The following is a 24,638-nucleotide window of genomic DNA, read 5'->3' on the forward strand; positions in this document are numbered from 1 at the left end:
TTTATCAATGTACTTCTCCTGAGATATTGTAGTACCAAATAGTAACATTTCTAATTTCAGTGATGAATGATATTTAAAATATAAACAATTTAAAAAATCTTTTGAATTCAAATAATATATACAGTTATTTTCAGTTTGGGCAAGTTACTTTAAAATAATATTTTTTACGAGTTTCTTGTTTTGAAGGTTACTCAATACTATTGACTACTAACTAGTTACTAGGGTAGGTCCCTTTTTTTTGTATAAGAGGGTTAAATGCAAATTTACCAAGTGTAAAAATGGTGCATTAAATGAAAGAAACGAAACAAATAAAACAAAACAAGGAACTCAAACACACAAAAAGTAACTGTTTCTTAATTTTCCTTTTAGGTTAGGTTAGGATAGGTAGCACTTTATTGATTTTTGATCACACAAATCTTTCAAATGAAATAAAATGAACAAACCCTCTGTTAACCTCTGTTAAAAAAAAAAAAAAACATTTAAACGAAAATAAAAAACAATACAAAACTCAAAAGTCTTAAATAAATTAAATAACTTGAACAATCTAATTCCAATGAAAAATAATATTTTAAATTAAAAAATGAATCCTTTAAATTCAAATATATCTCCAACTTCGTTAAATTACTCATTAATGTTTTCTTTTGTCCTCATATCGTTTGCTACTTGTTCCTGTTTTTTCAAGTCACAATTTTTCACAATTTCCTGATCTGTGCTTCTTCATTTTTAAAGGGTACATTTCAATCCTATGTGTCCAAATCACCGGGTGATACATTAACTCATTTAACACAAGTTAATCCTCTAAAATATATATATATATATATAATACTATTAAAATAGTTTTAATTTAATGTTTCCATTTGATAATTCAAATAAGACGAAACAATAAATTAAAATATCAAAATAGTTAATCGAAATTGGTACTTACGGCTGACAAAATATATATTTTTTGGATTACATTTAATCGCCTTAAAAATCTATTTATCGATAAGAATGATGTTGCGATTGTACTCCACAACGATAGAGGGCGCTGTGAGGAATAGACTCGCTCCTCACTAGGCGCACCGAGTGAAGCGCCTGAGTCGGAACAGACGATCTTGGAAACAAACATGGACGCGCACACATGAATGTCATGCGACCATCGAGTTATCTTCACCAAATAAACCTCACTTTGTATGTTACTGTCTTCTGATCCCACCTGTCACTCATATCTTAAGTCACGTGTCCACGATGGAGCCTGAGCAGCAGCTGAGAAACGTAAGTGTCAAATCCATCCCATCATTACCGAGATGACTGTAATAATAAAAGCGAATTATGTTTTTTTGACAGCTGCGAGATTTCCTCCTCGTTTACAACCGCATGACGGAGATCTGCTTCCAGCGTTGCACCAGCAACCTCAACTACAGACACCTCACCATGGACGAGGTAAGAGCTTCAGAACCTGGGGATGGAGTGAAAGAAAATAGTATTTAACAGGAAATTATATCTGTTTTTAAGAGTATAAATCAAGCATTGTCTGTTAAATATATGTTATGATGCTGTAAATAATATAAATAAACTATTATTTGCACTAAGTAAAGGTTATTTGTAAAGATATTTCTAGACCAGGGTCACAAAGCACTTCAACAATCAAAAACAGTACACAATATATACTTTAAAAGATCAAGACAACATAGAGACACACACGAAAGTCTCAGAAAATTAGGAAAAAAGCATCAATAAAAAAGTCTTAGGATGTTTCTTGAAGGAGTCAGTAGATCATCAAACACAGAGATGGTTCCAAAGCTTAGGAGCAACAGTCTGGAAGGATTTCTCTCCTCTGGTCCTGAACCGTGTTCAGGAACCATCAGTAGATCCTGATCCACAGACCTCAGAGCCCGAGCTGGGGTGTAAGTCTGGATCAGATCACTGATGGAAGGTCTGACCATGAATAGATCTGAAAGTAAGAACCAGAATTTTAAAGTTGATCCTGAAAGAAACTGGAAGCCAGTGAAGAGTTTTAAGGATCAGGAGAAATGTGAGTTCTTCTACTAGAGCGGCTCAGAATTCTCGCTGCAGAGTTTTGTATCAACAGCAGGAGAGACAGATCCTTCTTTATAAGACACATAATAAACTGTTACAATAGTCCAGACGAGACACAAACACATGGAATAAAAGATCCAGATTGTGTTGTGTTACTTTAAAATAGTAACTTAGTTACTTCTTTTAATAATTACTCATTCTTTTCAAAGTAAGTAATTAATAGGGAAGTAAATTTGTTTTGTAAGAAAGGGATAAATTGCCAAGTTTACAGGCCAGTGTAAGTTTTGATCATTTCAGACAAAAGGTAAGAACAATTAAATTAAAAAAACAAAAACAAAATCAATTTTTTTTTCTTTGCCCAATTTACCCCAAGATAACACGAGGGATACCACAAACACATTTGTTCTCAGGCCTCCGGGTCACCTTGACCCTGAGACAACACATCACTTATCCATAATTCTCTTTCAGGGTGTTCGTATTAGAGGTGTGTATCGGCAGGTGTCATTACAACGTTTTGTGATACTGTAGTAACAACAAGTACAAATGTGTAGTATTGTCCAGTACTTGACTCTGGTGTTAAAATCTGCTGGATCACTGTATCCTCTTGTCCTCAGTCACCATGAAAAGCACCAAGGTAAAAAATTAATAATTTTTAGAATGATTTATTCATATTAAATATCGATGCACTGTAGGAATTTTAAAACACCTCTACGATACAGGGGCAACTATAAAATACTTTGGGGTACTGTAGTAACAAGTATACATTTGTAGTATTGTGGAGTACTTGACTCTGGTGTTGTAGTATTTACAGACCACATGACTCTTGACGAAGTCGTAACTGCTTTCATTTGTTTTCAAACCAAAATATGTCCAAACATCAGCTCCCGGAGTCACTGTATCCTCTCGTCCTCAGTCATAGATAAGAGATACCACAAACACATTTGTTTCTCAGGCCTCCGAGTCACCTTGACCCTGAAATAACACTTTGTCGTTGATGTTCAGGTACAATGTGTGGACAACTGCGCCGGGAAGCTGATCAGCTCCAACCACCGCATCATGGCAACATACGTGCAGCTGATGCCTCGCATGATGCAGCGGCGCATGGACGAGATGGAGAGCAAGGTGGCCGAGGCCAAGGCGGCAGAGGCATCGTCGATGACGACGACGACGGACGGTCCTCCGGCGTCGCCTCCATCGGTGCCCGACGTCGGACCGGACGCCGCCGCCACGGGATCCGACGTGATGAGGAACGTCCAGCCGTCGTCGGATGCAGTATTATCGGTCGCACCTGCAGCGACTGACGGTTTAAATCCTTCCAGTCTAACCAGCAGTGGACCGTCGTAGAGTCGACCGGTCGGAGCAGATGTTGAGGATGAGAAAGAAAGAACTGAAGCTCACAGAGGATATAAAATCGCTTTTTTTTGTCATAATATTCTGTGTATACTAAACGAGACCCTGTTTTTTTTTGTTTTTTTAAATAAAAAATGTTGCATCAGGACTGTTTCTGAGATGTTTTATCATATTTATTTATATTTAACGTGACATAAGCTGCTCTAGAACCTGAAGAAAGTGTTTCTGTGTCATCGGCTAATTTTTAAATAAAATTTAAAAATATAGAACTGTCTGTCAATAGTCAATGAAGGCCAATAAATCACAAAAAAATATAGATTCAAGGGTAAAATGTTTTTCTTGGGATTTATTCATGTTTAAAAACTGTTTTTACACACAATTTAGTTACTGATAAAAAGATACATTTTTTTATCGTTTTCTATGAGTTGACATGTGCTGCTCAATATAATATATATATTATAATAATAATAATAATAATCTCTATTTATATAGCGTCCTTATACTCACTTGCAAATAAACAAACATATTTTATATCGATTTTAATCCATTTATATTGTGACATAAGCAGCTCTAAAATGTGAATAAATAATAGTAACGTGTCTAACGAAAGCCATTGAACCACTAACAATAAAAATACACTCATTAATAAAGTTTTTTTGCTGATGTTTAAACAATTTAACTAAAACAAATGAACATGTGAATTCAAATTTCACAGCTTTTTTAGTTCTTGAGCTAAAATGATGCTTTTAGATACTATTTAGTTACAGATAAATACATTTTTTGTATCCCTTTTCTACAATTATAATAGGTTGTGTTTTAAAAAATATATATCTATATGGATTTGTGATGTGGGTGTGTGTATTCAACTTTTCAATACAAAAAATGAATATATTTAAAATATATTTAAAGCTGGAAAATGAAAAAGTGAAGTCATAGTACATCAACCGCATGATTCCTTTTAAGATGATGTTTAGTTACAGACAAATAATTATATTTTTCTTAATTTTTCTATTAATTTGGCCTCATTTTCTGTTACAATTGAATAATTAATGAAAATAATTACAATTATATCTTAATTTATTTTTTTTAACACTTAACTAACCTAATACAGTTTTATTTTATGAATATATATGAAAATAAAAAGCACTAATCACACAATAATAATGTAGATTTACACTCGTTCGTTACTTTGTTTGTAAGAGTGGCGTCGTTACCGCGTGTTCTCCAGCAGAGGGCGCCGTTCGTCAGCCCACCGGGACCCACCGCAGTAAAGAGGGGGAGCTTCCAGCCGCCAGTAGCCGACATCCAGCAGGAGGATCTGGGCGTCGTCGTCACTCGCTTCTTCCCTTCTTCTCTCCACCTAAACCGCGCGGGACATTCCGTGGAAAAATAGGACCAACAAGTCCAAGGATCTGCTGCTGGTAAGATCTTTTATTTTCGAAGTACTTTTGTGAATCAAAGATGTTGTTTATCTGGTACTTTTTTATTCAGCGATAGTTTCCGAGAAGAGGACGAGAAGAACCGAGAGAACTTTTGTCCGAACTTTTAATTCAAAACGACCCGTGATTTCACTTTAAATAAGAACTTCTGTATTAGTTGTTGTGTATTCTTAAGAGATCATGTTTATCTCGGGAGTTTTTTTTTTGTTCTAGTAAAACTGTTTATAAAGCGGAGGCGCTTGAACTTTTACGCTGAAATACTTAACATGTATTAATACTTCATGACCCAAATGGTTTCATCATCAAATAAAAACAAGATGTTTATTTAAAAAGTGTCTCTAAAAGCGTTAGTTAGACAATAAAAATGACTTTTAAAGGACTATTAAAAGACAAAGTTAAAGTCTTTTTTCTATCAAAGCAAAAGATCTGAAAAGTCAGTTCCAAATTCAAGGAGCCTTGATGGGTTTGATTCTCAATGTACAGACCTTTCATTGTATTATTGCAGCCCTCACGATGATAAATACTTCTAATAGCGAACTAAACATTTTAAAATAAATATTTGTAATGATTCATTGCAACATTTAACAACGTCATAGTATTTCCTGTTATTTTCCCTTTAATTTTTTTGACCTATTATTATTATTTTTTTTAAATAATTTTGAATCAATTACTAACATTCTATTTTAAATAGAATAAAATAACAATTGTTGCCAATTTAAAAAGACTTTACTCTTTTCTTAGCGATTATGAGTTGAATGAAGAGACTTTTTTGTTTATGTATCTCGTAAGATCAAAGATAAAGTAGTAGCTAAGTATTTTATTGAGTTTTTATATATATTATTTATTTCTAGTCTCTTAAATGACTTTTGTTTTATGACTTTTTGAGTTTTTATTGCCCTTTATAAAGATTGAACTGAATCTAAAAATTGTTAATTGGATGAAAAATGCTTTTACTTGATTGTATAATTTTTAAATTTTTACAGTTTTTAGACATCCCTGAATAATCGTTGACTTCCATAATCTCTTTCTTTTCATAGGTCACCATATCAATATGAACTTTTATCTACTTAAGGATTTTTTTAAAAACCAAAATTGGAACAGATTTGGCCCTCGGGCCCTTTGACCCATGAGGTGTATATCAAGGATGAAAAGTAAAAAGTAAAACTAAAAAAGTGGATTATATGATTTGATAATGTACAATATTTCTTGACGGCCCCTCACAACAGACGCTGTATAAAATGTGGCCCCTGAGGACGTTTAATTCGCCCTTCACTGCAGTAGCAACAATATCTAAGTTAAAGATACGTTTTATACTTACTTAAAAAATGGATTAAAGTGGGAGTAAGTACTCTCGTAAATCAGTCCTCTACAGGTATATTTTGCCATGGGGAAATCAAAACATGCTAATGCTAATTGCTATTAAAACCTAGAGAAAACTGCAATTGATTCCCATCCGAGGTGATTGAGATCAAGGCAGAAACCTTGACAGAACTGGACTCATTAACCAGAAGGGAATTAAAAAAAACTTCAACAGATGTTTTATTCATTAAAGACCAGAACAAACTGACCTCATTGTGTCCCACAGACTTCATGCATCCCTGACCCGGAAGCTAACGGACTACACGGTCGAAACCAAGACTTCTCAAAACATGGACGACATCTTCACGCAGTGCAGGGAGGGGAACTCTGTGGCCGTGCGTCTGTGGCTGGACAACACGGAGAACGACCTCAACCTGGGGTGAGTCGGAGCTAAAAAGAAAACCGGCCGACGCCAGCGAGTAAAAATAGAGGAAGAAAGTGAAAGCACATGTGGCTCGAGTGTCTCGTGGGTTTTTGTGCGCCGGGTTCCTTCGGCACCTCCGAGGTGGTCCAATAGTTTTTCCATCTCTAGGACCCGCCGCCGCCGCTGCTTCGAGTCTTACCATTTTTTTCCTTATGATGTCATCTTCTGAAAACCGACTGAGGCAAGAGCCAGGCCTAGATCTCGTCCACAGAAATCAGATGAATCATAAGTCGTTGCCAGGTGGCTTCGGCCCAGAGATGATTCAGCCATTATTTCTGTCATTTTTTTCTGGTCAGTCGTTCCGGCCAAACGCTGGGAGTCATTTCTGTGAAGTCACTCCTGAAACTTGCAGTGGTCAGCGTTTTTGTGTTTGAGGTGCAGTAAATCAGTTGTATTTGTTAGCATAGGATGACAAATAGTGTAAAAGGAGGGAAACAATCTTGAGGTATTGAGGCCAGAAATCCAAACTATTTTGGTCAGTATTATGTGGTGTTTTTTTGTTGACCTTTTGGCTCAGCTCACCTACACTAGTAGTGACTGTTAGAGCTTGTGACTGAAAACATTATTGTAACTTGGTCTTGAGATTGTGGTCTTAGTCTTGTCTTGTTCTAAGGATAACTTGTTTGTGGTTTTGGCAAAGACTACATATTACTTATCTCTGTGTCTTTTAGTCTATTAGTCCAAGACCTCTTATTAGTGGTCTCGGTTCTGGTCTTGGTTTCAACACTCTGTGTTGTTGTCTTGGTCTAAAGACCACTTACACTTGGTATTGAGAGCACTTATTTTCTGGCCTTACTGGCCTTTGTCCTGTCTTCATGCAAGACCATTATCCGTAGTCCATGGTCTTGTCTTGGGTCTCAATGGTCTATAGTCTTGTCTTGGTCAGGGTCTTGTCCATCGTTTAAAGGTCTTGTCCCGTGACCACTAATGCTTGGTTTCTGTCTATTTTATTTTCTACAGACTACTTTTCCTAGGTATTTGGTCTTGTCCTGGTGTAGAGACCACTTACATTTGGTCTTGTCTTGGTCTTGAGTTCACTTCTTTTCTGGTTTTGGCGAATACTTCAAACTCGTGGTCTCGGGTCTTTTCCTGGTCTCAACAGACTATGGTCTTGTCTTGGTCTCGCGACTACTCATCCTTAAGCTTGTTTTTTTTCTCAGTCCAAGACCTTTATTTGGGATCCATTATCTTGCCTTTATCCCAGAACCACTAATTCTTGGTCCCATCACCTTCCAAGTCTAGAGACAAGTAATCCTAGGTCTTAGTCTTGGCTTTATCTTCAGGTCATTTAAATGTGGTGTCTGCCAAAACTACATTTTCAAGTTCTCAGTCTTGTGTTGGTCCAAGAACATTTTTTACTGGCCTTGGTATTTTCTTGGTCCAAGACCATTATGCCTGGTCCATGGTCTTGTCTGGGGATCAATGTTCTATAGTCTTGTCTTAATCTTGAGACCTTTTATTCTTGGTCAGGGCCTTGTCCTGGTACCAAGACCTTTATTCATGGTTTCAGGGGTCTTGTCCCATGACCACTAATCCTTGGTCCCGTCCTTGTTCATTTCTAGAGACAACTTTTCCCAGGTCTTGGTCTTGACTAGGTGTCACTTATGTGTGTCACTTATGGTCTATGGTCTTGTCTGGACCACAACGGTCTATGGTCTTGTAATGGTCTTGAGACCACTTACTTGGACTTATTTGTGTCCATGTCCACTGAATAGTGGTTTCTGTTTCTTTTCTTGGTTTCGACAATCTATGGTCTTTTTTCTAGGTCTAGGGTTGTGTCTCTCTCGTCCGGACCTACAAGATTAGAAGTTTCTAGACCCAAAAACTTAAAATAACTTCCAAATAAAAGTCTTGGCCTTGGTCTTGACACTATTGGTCTTGAATAATCCACTATTCACAACAAGCCTAGAAGGCATTTACTTTTCCTATCTCCAAGTTTAAATCTCCTTTATACTCCTGAACAAAAACCTCTACGATACAGAACTGGATCTACCATCCCTGGAGCGGGGGGTTTCCATTTTCAAACCTTTCTCCACAAGGAGCCATTTCTCTAAGACATTAGGAGATTCAGTTTCCAGTTGTGTATACACCGAAGACAGGAAAGGACTCTGAAAAGTCAAGTCAGGAAATTTACATTCCTCCCCATCGTCACCGCCCCCGTTGAATATTCAAGACGTCACTTCCTCGCAGAAAAAGTCGAAGACCTCCACCCCCTTCCGAAGCCCTTGATTATCTCATTCCTGGTCCAGACCATATATGTGCACTTTGTTCAGGGTTTTTTTTTGCGGAGCTGCCGGCCAACCAGGCAACAGCCGAGGCCATTTCCTCTGCTCCGCTCCATACAGGGCCAGGCCCTCAGTGACACATAAACATCTGAGAGTCGAGTCATTACGCCAGTGGCCAGTGCCGCCTCCCCAACGGTCCCAGAGGTGTGGGCTTCCCTGCCTTTTCTAGCCTTAAAACTGGCCTTGCTTGCCCTAAATATTTACGCGCCTAGTAGTACAACAGGCGGGCGCTGCATTGTAAGTGCGACATTAATGTGTTTTAAGAGGACAGGAAGTGAGGGAATACACAGTAGCGATGGAATCCACTGTGTTTACTACTCTGTCATTCCTGAGATCCTTCTCCCACTGTTTTTCCTAAAATAGCTCGGGGTGGGAGTCCTCGACGCTGAGGACCCCCGGACTCATGGAGATGTTTCTGCACCCGGTCGGGAGCTTTTCCGCTATTTTCCCACATCCCTCCGGGGCGGATCGTCCAATGCAAGAGTTGATGTCTTTAGCGGGGAGTTGTGAGAAGCTGCGCAGCTGCTACTTTTCAGGGGGAGGGTGGTATCTTTTTTTAAGGGAGGGCGGCTCGAGGGTAAAGGGTCCCGTCCACACCTAGGTGACAGTTTGGCGCGACACCGACGCCGGGTTGTGTTTGCGTCTTTGCCGGCATTCCAGCCCCCGCGGAGAGATGTTTATCGCAGTTGTCGGCGCAGGCAGGAGCATGTGCTCCGGTCTAAATAAAGACCGCGAGTCGGAAGGTGTGAGAGGCAGTGTGTGTGTGTGTGTGTGTGTGTGTGTGTGTGTGTGTGTGTGTGTGTGTGTGTGTGTGTGTGTGTGTGTGTGTGTGTGTGTGTGTGTGTGTGTGTGTGTGTGTGTGTGTGTGTGTGTGTGTGTGTGTGTGTGTGTGTTTCCCATTTATTGTCGACACAATTCAACACATCCTGGCCTGATTGAAGATCCTTCTTACAATCATCCTCACATGACGTCTCGAGTGAAAACACGGAGCTTCTCTCGTTTACAACCAAAAAGTTTTGATCAAAGTTTACTACAACAAAATGGAATTTTGGAAAAGTTTTTAATTTAAACACAAGAAATACTAATAGGGATGTGTATCGTCAAAGATCTGGTGATACAGAGGAAACGATACGATATATTGTGATACTGTGCGAACGAGGATATATTGAGTTTCTATTAAGTAAGTAAGTAAGTAAGTAATATTTATTTATATAGCGCTTTTCCAGACCAGGGTCACAAAGCGCTTTAACAATCAAAACAATACTCAAAAAAGTATATACTTTAAAGATCTAAGGAATTAAAAAGCAATGGTAAAGAAATTTCAAGTTTTGTTTCAGTTGTTTTATCCCATTTTTTTGATCTCATTCCCTTTTTTTATACATTCTTTTTGCCATATATACTATTACGTAATCAGCTGATATCTGTTGACCGTAAATTAGGCAGAATTGTGTTTTTGTTCTATACTATAGTTTGTGTTATACTAACCTGACAAGAAATATTAAAAAAGAAAAATGTTGTCATAGCTTGGTAGGTGTTTGTATTTCACAAGAGAAGAAATACAAGCTTTTACCGGTTCTTTTTTGATGCACAATTTTTTTCAAATTGAGTTAAAATGTTTTCCTCAATTTTGTTAATTGTTAATCATAAATCAATACAGTGTTGTGAATAAATAATGTCGCCATGTTTAAGTGTATCAATATATCTTCTTACAAAACTAAATATTAGTTACACATTGATTAGTAAGACCCACATATTGAACCTCAACTTTTTTATATAATAGAAACTTGCAATTTTTTTGTCTTCTTTTTAAGAAAAAAAAAGGTAAAATGCTTGAATCAAGATTAGATAGATAGAAGGATAGATTCAAGCAGCAGCTATTTAAAAAAAAAATTGCAAGAAAAAGTATTTTAAAAATGCACTACATACAAAATCCAAAGATACGCTCTTGTGTAAATGTAAAAATAGCAGAATAAAAGAATATTTAATGAAACAGGATCAAATAAGACACATTTTTCTGTCAGTAATATTATCGGGGTCATCATTTTTGTGAGTTTTTTTAAAATAGAAACTCCATTTTATTCCTCTTTTTTTTAAAAAGACAAAAATTAAATGGAAAGGTGTAACATTTTTACAGGAGAAACAAAGAGAAACAAGTTTTAAAAAAAAAAGGGTGCAAGTTTCGATTGGTTCCGTTAGTAAAGGTCCCAGTAAAGTATAATAGTCTCCCTCAGGTGTTGAATGGATTAAAACTGTAACATTTTGAACACAAAAAAAAGCATTTTCTCCATTAAATTTGACGTCAAAATGAATTAATATGGTCTTGAATATTTTTTGTGAGTAATTATAAAGCGTTTAAATGACTGAAAATCACTGTCATGAGTGACGGTCGTAGACATGAGTCTGAGACCACCAACGAGCTGAGGCCGGAACTTTGAGGTGTCAGGTGTCTGTGGCAGAAATAGGAAGTACATCCTTAGTAACAAAACTTGTTTTATTCAACCCGCCAGATGATCGGCTCAGAATCAAAGTGGATCAATTTCATGTTTATGTTTACTGACCTATAAAGATGTCAGATAACCCTAAATGGCTAGGGAGACATTAATTTAGATGTTTACAATGTTTTTAGTTTCTCACCAAGATTGACAGGTTAAGTTTTTTTTTTAAAACGTACATTCTTTTCGTGTCTTGTGGTTCAGGGATGATCACAGCTTCAGTCCGCTTCACTGGGCTGAAATATTATTATTAGCACAGAAGCTACTTTGTGTATTATTAGAGTAAACATTTTTAAGATACCATTATTAGCATAGAAGCTACTTTGTGTATTATTAGAGTAAACATGTTTAAAATATTATTATTAGCACATAAGCTACTTTGTGTATTATAAGAGTAAACATTTTTAAGATACCATTATTAGCATAGAAGCTACTTTGTGTATTATTTCAGTACATATTAAAATGGTGTTACTGTCTCTTCTTATATCAGTAGCATAGCTTAATTAGCAAATAATTCATGTAATATGTGAGTACAAATTTGAAAATACGTTTTATTGTCTCAACTTATCTCATTAGCATAAATTTATAAGCAGAGAAGCTACTTTGTCTATTATTTGAGTACAGATTTGAAAATATTTTTTATTGTTTCGTCTTATCTCAGTAGCATAGCTTTATTAGCAGAGAAGCTACTTTATTTATTATTTGAGTATAAATTTGGAAATATTTTTTTCTGTCTTATCTTATTTTAATAGCATAGCTTTGTTAGCACAGAAGCTATTTTATGTATTATATGAGTACAAACTTCAAAATACGTTTTATTGTAATGTCTTATCTCAGTAGCATAGCTTTATTAGCACAGAAGCTCCTTTTTGTATTATTTGAGTACACATTTGAAAATACTTTTTATTGTTTTGTCTTATCTCAGTAGCATCGCTTTATTAGCGTAGAAGCTACTTTTTGTATTATTTGAGTACAAATTTGGATTTTTTTTTCTGTCTTATCTTATTTTAATAGCATAGCTTTGTTAGCAGAGAAGCTACTTTGTGTATGATTTGAGTACAAATTTGAAAATACTTTTTATCGTTTCGTCTTATCTCAGTAGCATTGCTTTAATAGCATAGAAGCTACTTTTTGTATTATTTGAGTTCAAATTTGGAAATGTTTTTTTTCTGTCTTATCTTATTTTAAAAGCATAGCTTTGTTAGCACAGAAGCTACTTTATGTGTTATTTGAGTACAAACTTCAAAATACGTTCTATTGTATCGTCTTATCTCAGTAGCATAGCTTTATTAGCATAGAAGCTACTTTTTGTATAATTTGAGTACAAATTTGAAAATACTTTTTATTGTTTGGTCTTATCTCAGTAGCATAGCTTTATTAGCATAGAAGCTACTTTTTGTATTATTTGAGTACAAATTTGAAAATACTTTTTATCGTTTCGTCTTATCTCAGTAGCATAGCTTTATTAGCAGAGAAGCTACTTTATTTATTATTTGAGTATAAATTTGAAAATACTTTTTGTTTCTTCTTGTGTCAGTAGCGTAGCTTGTTAGCACAGATGCTACTTTAAGTATTATTTGAGTACACATTTGAAAATACTATTTATTGTTTTGTCTTATCTCAGTAGCATAGCTTTATTAGCGCAGATGCTACTTTATGTATTATTTGATTACAAATTTAAAAATACTTTTGATTGTTTCGTCTTATCTCAGTAGCATAGCTTTATTAGCACAGAAGCTACTTTATTTATTATTTGAGTACAAATTTGAAAATACTTTTTATCGTTTCGTCTTATCTCAGTAGCATAGCTTTATTAGCAGAGAAGCTACTTTATTTATTATTTGAGTATAAATTTGGAAAAAAATAATTCTGTCTTATCTTATTTTAATAGCATAGCTTTGTTAGCACAGAAGCTATTTTATGTATTATTTGAGTACAAATTTGAAAATACTTTTTGTTTCTTCTTGTGTCAGTAGCGTAGCTTGTTAGCACAGATGCTACTTTAAGTATTATTTGATTACAAATTTAAAAATACTTTTGATTGTTTCGTCTTATCTCAGTAGCATAGCTTTATTAGCGCAGAAGCTACTCTGTGTATTATTTGAGTTCAAATTTGGAAATAATTTTTCTATCTTATATTATTTTAGTAGCACAGCTATGTTAGCACAGAAGCTACTTTTTGTATTATTTGAGTACAAATTTGAAAATCCTTTTTTTTTTCATCTTATCTCAGTAGCATAGCTATGTTAGCACAGATGCTACTTAATGTATTATTTGAGTACAAATTTAAAAATACTTTTGATTGTTTCGTCTTATCTCAGTAGCATAGCTTTATTAGCACGGAAGCTACTTTTTGTATTATTTGAGTTCAAATTTGAAAATACTTTTTATTGTTTCGTCTTATCTCAGTAGCATAGCTTTATTAGCACGGAAGCTACTTTTTGTATTATTTGAGTTCAAATTTGAAAATACTTTTTATTGTTTCGTCTTATCTCGGTAGCATCGCTTTATTAGCAATGAACCTACTTTTTGTATTATTTTAGTTCAAATTTGGAAAAAAAAAAAGACTTATCTTATCTTACTTGAATAGCGTAGCTTTGTTAGCACAGATGCTACTTTATGTATTATTTGATTACAAATTTAAAAACACTTTTGATTGTTTCGTCTTATCTCAGTAGCATAGCTTTATTAGCACAGAAGCTACTCTGTGTATTATTTGAGTTCAAATTTGGAAATCATTTTTCTATCTTATATTATTTTAGTAGCATAGCTATGTTAGCACAGAAGCTACTTTTTGTATTATTTGAGTCCAAATTTGAAAATCCTTTTTTTTTTCATCTTATCTCAGTAGCATAGCTATGTTAGCACAGATGCTACTTTATGTATTATTTGAGTACAAATTTAAAAATACTTTTGATTGTTTCGTCTTATCTCAGTAGCATAGCTTTATTAGCACGGAAGCTACTTTTTGTATTATTTGAGTTCAAATTTGGAAAAATCTGTCTTACCTTATTTTAATAGCGTAGCTTGTTAGCACAGATGCTACTTCATGTATTATTTCAATACATTAATTTCGTGTCTCGTGGTTCAGGGATGACCACGGCTTCAGTCCGCTCCACTGGGCGTGCCGAGAAGGTCGCAGCGGCGTGGTGGACATGCTGATCATGAGAGGCGCTCGCATCAACGTGATGAACCGCGGTGACGACACGCCGCTGCATCTGGCCGCCAGTCACGGGCACAGAGACATCGTTGCCAAGGTGACCCACAACAAACATTGGTGAAAAAGGAAAGCTCATGTTTTTAATCAAGTCTTTTTTTCTCTTTTTTTTTTGTAGCTTATTCAGTGCAAAGCTGATCCCAATACAGTCAACGAACACGGCAACACGCCGCTACACTACGCCTGCTTCTGGGGCCAGGATGAAGTAGCCGAGGTACTATCAACTCGCCATCTTGTTTATTCACTTTACATTGAAATTTAATACATAACTACAGAAGTTTTCGTTCACGTTAGCGGTTAGCTAGCTCTTAGCTTTTAGCTCTTAATATAAAAGTTAACTATTTCGAACACGCTTAAATTCACTCTAGTGAATTTCAACCTTTTTCATGATACCTAATTCATTATTTGAGTACAAATATTCAAATATTGTTACTGCCTTTTCTTATAGCAGTAGCATACAAAAAACAAGAAATATTTGAGTACAAATTCAAAAATATTATTAGCATAGAAGCTACTTTGTCTATTATTAGAGTAAACAATTTTAAATTATTGTTGTTAGCATAGAAGCTTCTTCATGTATTATTAGAGTAAATATGTTTAAAATATTATTATTAGCATAGACGCTACTTTGTCTATTATTAGAGCAAACATATTTAAAATAGTATTATTAGCATATAAGCTACTTTACGTATTACTAGAGTAAACGTGTTTAAAATATTATTATTAGCACAGAAGCTACTTTGTGTATTATTAGAGTAAACGTGTTTAAAATAATATTATTGGAACAGAAGCTACTTTGTGTATATTTACAGTAAACATGTTTAAAATATTATTAGCATAGAAGCTACTTTGTCTATTATTAGAGCAAATATGTTTTAAAATATTATTATTAGCATAGAAGCTACTTTCTATATTATTAGAGTAAACTATTTTTAATTATTATTATTAGCATATAAGCTACTTCGTCTATTATTAGAGTTAATATCTTTAAAATATAATTATTAGCATAGAAGCTACTTTATGTATTATTAGAGTAAACATGTTTAAACTATTATTAGCACAGAAGCTACTTTATGTACTATTTAGTACAAATTTGTAAACACTTTTTAAATTCTCTTCTTATCTCAATAGCATAGCTTACTGGCATATAAGCTAACAACCTAATGTTTGCTGAACTATATTTGAAACTTCACAAAAGTTTAAAAGTACAAATAATGTAAACAGTTCAAACAACATTTAAAGGAACAGTTTCAACAGTATTTCACTCAAAAACCATGTTGCTCTTCTCTGCCATCTGCTGGTTGACTCTCGTGACTGCATGTTATCGTCAGACTCAGGTTTTGTTAAACATCTGTTAAAATGTTTTCTTTATCCTCCAGGACCTGGTGATCAGCGGCGCTCAAGTGTGTGTTTGTAACAGATACGGACAAACTCCTCTGGACAAGGCTAAGCCTCATTTGAAACAACTGCTGCACGGTTGGAAATAATAATAATGAATAATCGATCACATTTTATTTCAAGGTTTGGTAACATGTGTGGATCTTCACAGAAAAGGCAGAGAAAATGGGTCAAAACATGTCCAAGGTGCCGTACAAGGAGACCTTCTGGAAAGGCACTATGCGTACACGACCTCGTAAGTACCTCGTACTTCACCCAAAATTCTAATTTCACTAATGTCGACCGAGGGTGAGTCACTTTTCTTCGGCCAAAAAGTCGACTTCAAAAACATCCAAATACCTCCATACTGCTTGTCAAAAAAAGTTACTTCAATCCAAAAAAAATGACTTAAATCCAAAAAAAGTTACTTCAATCTAAAAAAAAAGTTACTTCAATCCAAAAAAAATTTACTTCAATCAAAAAAAAGTTACTTCAATCTATAAAAAAGTTACTTCAATCCAAAATAAATTTACTTCAATCAAAAAAAAGTTACTTCAATCAAAAAAAAAGTTACTTCAATCTAAAAAAAAAGTTACTTCAATCCAAAAAAAATTACTTTTACAAAAAAGTTACTTCAACAGAATATAAAGTTACTTCAATCAAACAAAAGTTACTTTGGTCTGAGAAAGTTACTTCAATCAAAATAAGTTACATGGAAAAAAAGTTACTCCAATCAAAAAAAGTTACTGTGATCAAAGTAAGTTACTTCAATCCCAAAAGAAGTTACTTTGATCAAAAGAAGTTACTTCAATCCAAAAAAAATTACTTAAATCCAAAAAAAGTTACTTCAATCTAAAAAAAAAGTTACTTCAATCCAAAAGAAATTTACTTCAATCAAAAAAAAGTTACTTCAATCTAAAAAAAAGTTACTTCAATCCAAAAGAAATTTACTTCAATCAAAAAAAAGTTACTTCAATCTAAAAAAAAAAGTTACTTCAATCCAAAAAAAATTACTTTTACAAAAAAGTTACTTCAACAGAATATAAAGTTACTTCAATCAAACAAAAGTTACTTTGGCCTGAGAAAGTTACTTCAATCAAAAAAAAAGTTACTTCAATCCAAAAGAAATTTACTTCAATCAAAAAAAAGTTACTTCAATCAAAAAAAAGTTACTTCAATCTAAAAAAAAAAGTTACTTCAATCCAAAAAAAAAATACTTTTACAAAAAAGTTACTTCAACAGAATATAAAGTTACTTCAATCAAACAAAGTTACTTTGATCTGAGAAAGTTACTTCAATCAAAAGAAGTTACATGAAAAAAAGTTACTCCAATCAAAAAAAGTTACTGTGATCAAAGTAAGTTACTTCAATCCCAAAAGAAGTTACTTTGATCAAAAGAAGTTACTTCAATCCAGAAAAAGTTACTTCGATTAGAAAAAGTTACTTCAATCCAAAAAAAGTTACTTCAATCCAAAAAAAGTTACTTCAATCCAAAAAAAGTTACTTCGATTAGAAAAAGTTACTTTAATAAAAAAAAGTTACTTCAATGAAAAAAAAAGTTACTTCAAAGAGAAAAAGAAAAAGATTCAATCAAAAAAGAAAAATACTTCAAAACATTTTTCACTTTGATTAAAAAAAAAAAGACTTCAATTGATTAAAGCAACTTATTTTGTCATTGAAAAAATGAAGACACAAACATCCCGACCCATACTGTGGCCCTGCAACAAAATGACAACTTCAGTCAAAGAAAACCGTTAAAAAAATATTCTTTATGACTAAAGTAATTTTTCTTTATTGAATAATAAAGAAACAAAACTACCTCGATAAGCATCAGTTGATACGTTAAAATGAACAAACATTTTTGCCTATATTTTACCTCATGAAAATAATCCCAACTCTTAAGTCGACCCCAGCTCGGGCTCTGAGGTCTGTGGATCAGAATCTACTTATGGTTCCACGCACACGACTCAGGACCAGAGGAGAGAAATCTTTTCAGGCTGTTGCTCCTAAGCTTTGGAACGATCTTCTCTCTCTTTGCGCTTGATGGATCTACTGACTCCTTTAAGAAACATCTTAAGACGTTTCTATTTGTTCAGGCTTTTCCTTGAATTTCTCGAACTCCTGTGTTGTTCTCGGTGTTGTCTTGATCTTTGAAGTATGTACTGTTTTGTGTATTGTTTTGATTGTTAAAGCGCTTTGTGACCCTGGTCTCGAAAAGCGCTATATAAATAAATATAACTTACTTACTTACTTACATAAGGGTGAGGAGAAAATCAGTCATTTTAATATTGAAACAAACGGGAAGTCGTCTGCATATAAAAGCGTTTGTTTGCTTCACTCTCCCAGGGAATGGAACCCTCAACAAACAGGCTGGGATCGATTTCAAGCAGCTTTCGCTTCTGGCGAAGATCAACGAGAACCAGTCCGGAGAGGTACGTCCACAACCTTTTTTTCCTTCCTGTGGTTCTAACATCTGCTGCAGCTGTGGCAGGGTCGGTGGCAGGGCGACGAGATCGTCGTGAAGGTGCTGCAGGTGCGAGACTGGACCACCAGGAAGAGCAGAGACTTCAACGAGGAACATCCCAAACTACGGTAGCTTCTCCAGGTTCCTGTCCTGGATTATGGTTTTCTGACTTTTCCTTCCTTCCTCTCCGACAGGATCTTCTCTCACCCCAACATACTGCCCGTCCTCGGCGCCTGTCAGGCCCCTCCGTCCCCCCATCCCATCATCATCGCCCACTACATGCCGTACGGATCGCTCTACAACATCCTGCACCAGGGCACCAGTAAGACGTCCTTTTTGGGGGGTTCGGGGGCGACGCACGACATCGCTATAACTTTGTCTCGTCTCGTCAGCTCTCGTGGTCGACCAAAGCCAAGCGGTGAAGTTCGCCCTGGACATCGCCAGCGGGATGGCTTTCCTGCACACTCTAGAGCCCATGGTTTCACGCCTGTATCTCAACAGCAAGCATGTCATGGTAAGTAAGTAAGTAATGGTTATTTGGACCAGGGTCACAAACCGCTTTAAGCAATACACAGTTAAAGATCCAAGAAAGAGTCCCACAAAATTAGCTAAAAGCACAAATAAAAGTGTCTTAAGATGTTTCTTGAAGGAGTCAGTAGATCATCAAACACAGATGTTTCTTGAAGGAGTCAGTAGATCATCAAACACAGATGTTTCTTGAAGGAGTCAGTAGATCATCAAACACAGATGTTTCTTGAAGGAGTCAGTAGATCATCAAACACAGATGTTTCTTGAAGGAGTCAGTAGATCATCAAACACAGATGTTTCTTGAAGGAGTCAGTAGATCATCAAACACAGATGTTTCTTGAAGGAGTCAGTAGATCATCAAACACAGATGTTTCTTGAAGGAGTCAGTAGATCATCAAACACAGATGTTTCTTGAAGGAGTCAGTAGATCATCAAACACAGATGTTTCTTGAAGGAGTCAGTAGATCATCAAACACAGAGATGGTTCCAAAGCTTAGGAGCAACAGTCTGGAAAGATTTCTCTCCTCTGGTCCAGAAGCGTGTTCAGGAACCATCAGTAGATTCTGATCCACAGACCTCAGAGCCCGAGCTGGGGTGTAAGTCTGGATCAGAATCTACTGATGGAAGGTCTGACCATGAATAGATCTGAAAGTAAGAACCAGAATTTTAAAGTTGATCCTGAAAGAAACTGGCAGCCAGTGAAGAGTTTTAAGGATCGGAGAAATGTGAGTTCTCCTACTAGAGCGGGTCAGAATTCTGGCTGCAGAGTTTTGTATGAACTGCAGGCGAGACGATCCTTCTTGTTAAGACATGAAAATAAACTGTTACAATAGTCTAAACGAGAAGTTTAGAGATTTTTCTCAGTTGAAGGAAACAGTTTTTGGTCAATTTTCAGCAGTGTTGAACTAGAGACATGTCTTAGTCAAATACAACACCCAGGTCTCTCAGGCTCAGTTTGACAGACTGACCTAAGTCACCCAAGTACTGAGTCAACCCTGGAACCTTATCATCAGGAGCAATAACCAGAGTTTCAGTTTTGATGGTGGACGAGGCGTCCTTTTTTTTGATTGACGAGAAGTGGAAATAAAAACCAAGATGTCTTCCGCAGATTGACGAGGACATGACAGCCAGGATTAGCATGGCAGACGCCAAGTTCTGCTTCCAGTGTCCCGGGCGCATGTACGCTCCCGCTTGGATGGCCCCTGAAGGTATCTACGCCTCTTTTCCCCTCTCTTATTAAACCTGTGAGTCACTGCATGTGGAACCCATCATTAGTGATGGAGCACAACAACATCTGGTGCTTCAGACCCACGTGCCTGGAAAAAATACTTGGTAGGTCAGTTCAGAACTTCTATGTCCATATTTATGAATATTAGGAAAAAAAAGGATTGTCACTTTATTATCGTAGCACTTGAAGTATCTGGAGATACAAGTCAAAAATGTATTTTCTTACTTAAATACTTGATGTTTCTTGAGGTAAATCCACAAATTTACCAGCCAACAATTCAGTAATAGATAGATGAGATGGTTTTTATTACCTTCGGAAATGTTCAAAATTTAGCTAAACCAGGTTCATGAAACGATTAGGGGTGTGTATTGGGAAGTATGTGGTGTTACAATATGTATCTCCATACACAGTGAACGATACGATATATAGTTATACTGTAGTAACAAGGATTTATGTGTAGTATTGTCGAGTACTTGACCCTGGTGTTGTAGTATTTACAGACCACATGACTCTAGACAAAGTCGTAACTGCTTTCATTTGTTTTCAAACCAAAATATGTCCAAACATCAGCGTTAAAAACTGCTGGAGTCACTGTATCCTCTCATCCTCAGTCCCCATGAAAAGGACTAGGTTAAAAAATGAAACATGTTTTTTCAATTTCAATTTTTATTTTTAGTCACTACAGTGCTGTTGATTATTGAGATACATTTTATCGATATTTTCCAACACCCTGATGATACAGGGGCAAGGATAAAATATATTGAAATACTGCAGTAAGAAGGTTATATGTGTAGTATTGTCGAGTACTTGACTCTGGTGTTGTAGTATTTACAGACCACATGACTCTTGACAAAGTCGTAACTGCTTTCATTGGTTTTCAAACCAAAATATGTCCAAACATCAGGTTTAAAAGCTGCTTGACTCACTGTATCCTCTCGTCCTCAGTTGTCGCCTGAATCTTTTCATTTCTAGCATTTAAGGTTTCCTAACATGGATCTAAAAGCATTTTTCTGTACCTAACTTTATTTTCCCCAAAGAGTTTCTTTCTTATGAAGGAGTCCTAAATATGGAGGTGTATCATCTAGAATAAGGGGATACAGTATCACGATAGAGGTGCAACAATACGCTATATCATGATACTGTAGTAACAAGTATATATGTGTAGTATTGTCGAGTACTTGACTCTGGTGTTGCAGAATTTACAGACCAAAATTTGTCCAAACATCAGCTTTAAAAGCTGCTGGAGTCACTGTATCCTCTCGTCCTCAGTCATCGCCGAGATTTTATGGGGAATTTAATTGTTCCTTTAACTGCGGACGACGTAATGACTGCTGCCATCTAGAGACCAAGACTTTAATTGCAACCCTAGAATGAAAGATGTTGTGAATATTTCAATGTTAATTTTTAAGTTTAAAAAGTTATTATTTTATTTTATATACACTTTATCGAAGTATAAACTATAGAAGAACTATTGTGAATTAAAAATACGATTTCAAAGCAATTATTATTAAAAATTATACAGTGCTGTTGAACATCGATGCAGTATCATAACAAAAATATTGCTATATTTGTGAATCGATATTTCCTCTCAACACAACAGGAAGTAGATAAAAAAATCTTACTTAAAGATGTTTTTTCTGTCTTCCTGCAGCTCTGCAGAAGAGGCCAGAAGACATCAACAGAAGATCAGCAGACATGTGGAGCTTCGCAGTTCTACTGTGGGAGCTGGTGACCAGGGAGGTGCCCTTCGCCGACCTGTCGCACATGGAGATCGGAATGAAGGTGAACGGACAGAAAAAAAAAACATCTGAAGTTTTTTCTTTCTTTTAAATTCCATCATGGTCTTTTTTCCTCAGGTGGCCCTGGAGGGTCTACGCCCCACCATCCCGCCCGGGATCTCCCCCCACATCTGTAAGCTCATGAGGCTCTGCATGAACGAAGACCCCGCCAAGAGACCCAAGTTCGACATGATCGTCCCCATCCTGGAGAAGATGCAGGACAAGTGACCGGCGTCGCCTCCGACCACATGTGTAGCTTCACTCGTATCTGCTCCGCCACTGTAAATATCATCAGAGAACCACTGCCTCGTCATCTTGTCGCTTTATTTAATTTATATTTTCTTTTTGCTGAGCGGGCGTTGATCACCGCGACACCAAAGAACATTTGCACGAGACAATAGTAAAAAAAAAAAAAATGTCTTTATCAAGAATTTTGTTTTTGCATTTGAAGAATCGGCTCCGTTTTTCTCAATTAATGATAATAAATTAAAAGTGTTAATAATATTTTTTATTATTATAATTATTATGTGTGTGATATTGATAGTTTGAATTGGTCACAATCAAAGAATTTATCTAAATTTATCTATTTTTCCAAAATAAAATCACCTTTTCTTTTGTAATAATCAGCTGTTCATGAAACCTCATCAGCTGTTCATGAAACCTTCAAAATAAAATCACCTTTTCTATTGTAATAATCTGTATATCATCAGCTGTTTCATTAACCTCATCAGCTGTTAATGAAACCTCATCAGCAGTTCATGAAACCTCATCATCTGTTTATGAAACTTAATCAGCTGTTTATGAAACTTCAACAGCTGTTCATGACACCTCATCAGCTGTTCATGAAACCTCATCATTTGTTTATGAAACTTAATTAGCTGTTTATGAAACTTCAACAGCTGTTCATGACACCTCATCAGCTGTTCATGAAACCTCATCGTCTGTTTATGAAACTTAATCAGCTGTTTATGAAACTTCAACAGCTGTTCATGACACCTCATCAGCTGTTCATGAAACCTCATCATCTGTTTATGAAACTTAATCAGCTGTTTATGAAACTTCAACAGCTGTTCATGACACCTCATCAGCTGTTCATGAAACCTCATCGTCTGTTTATGAAACTTAATCAGCTGTTTATGAAACTTCAACAGCTGTTCATGACACCTCATCAGCTGTTTATAAAACTTCATCAGCTGTTTCATGAAACCTTATCACCTTCAAAATAAAATAAATAATCAGCTGTTCATTAAACCTCAGCTAGATTTATCTATTTTTCCAAAATACAATCATCTTTTCTTTTGTAACAATCAGTGAAAATATCTAAATTTTAAATTAAAATATTCATTTGATAGGTAACGTACTGTTTAATGTAGTAATTATTAGGAATTATAGTTTAATTTTTTTTTTTTTTTTTTTTTCATTAATTCAGGAAAACGGAGCCGAGTAGCTTTTTTTTTTATCTCGACTGAACGCATCAGTTTCATACTCTTAAGACACATTTCTATTTAAAATGATAATGAAATGAAGATATTTACATCCACATGCATTTGCAATAAAATCTTTTATATATAAATATGATGTTTTTTCATGGTTTTTATTTCTTGATACGCTGGATATTATATGAGCAACAATCGAATATGTGAGTTTCTTGAGCTTTATTTTGGCTTTAAAATCTCATTGGGATAAGTTCACGAATGCTCCTCCCATGATGCAACACTGTCATCAGTGAACACATGGAGCACCAATGCTCCTCCCATGATGCAACACTAATAGACTAATAGACAATACATTCAGTCCTCGTGCTATTAAGCTGTTTAATTCATTTGCTGAAAAAACAATTCAGTTTCAATTGTTCAACTTGATCAATAAAGTTTAACTAACTATCCCTCCATACATCCAATAATAGCTGTGTTTATACAAGCTTAATTACAAATAAATAACCTTTTTTTTCCATTAAAGTTCTCCCATAATTCCCAATAAATATCAGTTAATTTTCTAATTTAAACGTGACAAAACTTTATACTGTAGTGTGTAGAAAAGAAAAGAAATTCATCAACAAAATCAAAAACACACTCATTTTAATAATAAAAATAACGAATCATAAAGAGAATCATTAAGAGGACGTGCTCCACAGACGTAAAATATATGTTTCTTAAGGTAATACAAGGCTTTGTATTTTCTAAAAGAGCAAAAGTGACATCATGTGATTCAAAAGAGGTAATATCTGAGGAATCTTCGACATCTGTGAAACCTTTTATGGCGTCAACTCTTCCTCTCTTTATGTACAAAGAAGGCAAGGGTCCTGATGGGATCGAACTGCTCCTTAAGAACGAGATTATCTTTCACGGAAAAGCAGAATAATCGAGTCAATTGGTTATTAATAGTCTCGCAAAAGAACAAAAATGTGTCGAAGTCAAACCACAAACTTCATATTTCAGACGGTGGTTTACACCGACTTGGCTTTCGTCGCCGTCTGCATTCCTAGAATACCTTTCTCTGTTATGACCTCGAATAAGGAGTTTTTGATCGAGTGGATGTTTGAAGGATTGTCCAGATGTTGAACTACATTTTTGAAACTAAGAAAGTGTAAAGTTTCCATTTTATTTAAGAGTTGAGTTGAGTAAATCCTGTCACTCCTATTTCAATAAAGAATATTTTGTTATGTATTTATATTTAAT

General features: G+C 35.4%; 2 protein-coding genes across 2 annotated transcripts; both read left to right on the top strand.

The window, feature by feature from the left end:
• Positions 1-1,062: 1,062 nt before the first annotated feature.
• timm10b (translocase of inner mitochondrial membrane 10 homolog B (yeast)) lies at positions 1,063-3,608 on the top strand. The gene is made up of 3 exons (XM_087807503.1): positions 1,063-1,254; positions 1,327-1,422; positions 3,022-3,608. The coding sequence occupies exons 1-3, from the start codon at positions 1,228-1,230 to the stop codon at positions 3,361-3,363; spliced, it is 465 nt and encodes a 154-aa protein (XP_087663629.1). The 5' UTR covers positions 1,063-1,227; the 3' UTR covers positions 3,364-3,608.
• A 1,072-nt stretch (positions 3,609-4,680) lies between these two features.
• On the top strand, positions 4,681-23,515 carry ilk (integrin-linked kinase). Its single transcript, XM_087807563.1, has 13 exons — positions 4,681-4,790; positions 6,394-6,546; positions 14,460-14,625; positions 14,704-14,799; positions 15,965-16,061; positions 16,135-16,218; positions 18,309-18,394; positions 18,445-18,554; positions 18,621-18,748; positions 18,819-18,940; positions 20,063-20,162; positions 21,834-21,964; positions 22,039-23,515. The coding sequence occupies exons 2-13, from the start codon at positions 6,458-6,460 to the stop codon at positions 22,186-22,188; spliced, it is 1,359 nt and encodes a 452-aa protein (XP_087663689.1). The 5' UTR covers positions 4,681-4,790; positions 6,394-6,457; the 3' UTR covers positions 22,189-23,515.
• The last annotated feature ends 1,123 nt before the right edge of the window (positions 23,516-24,638 follow it).

The sequence above is a fragment of the Callionymus lyra genome, chromosome 14, assembly GCF_982586985.1.
Source record: "Callionymus lyra chromosome 14, fCalLyr1.hap1.1, whole genome shotgun sequence".
NCBI lineage: Eukaryota > Metazoa > Chordata > Actinopteri > Syngnathiformes > Callionymidae > Callionymus > Callionymus lyra.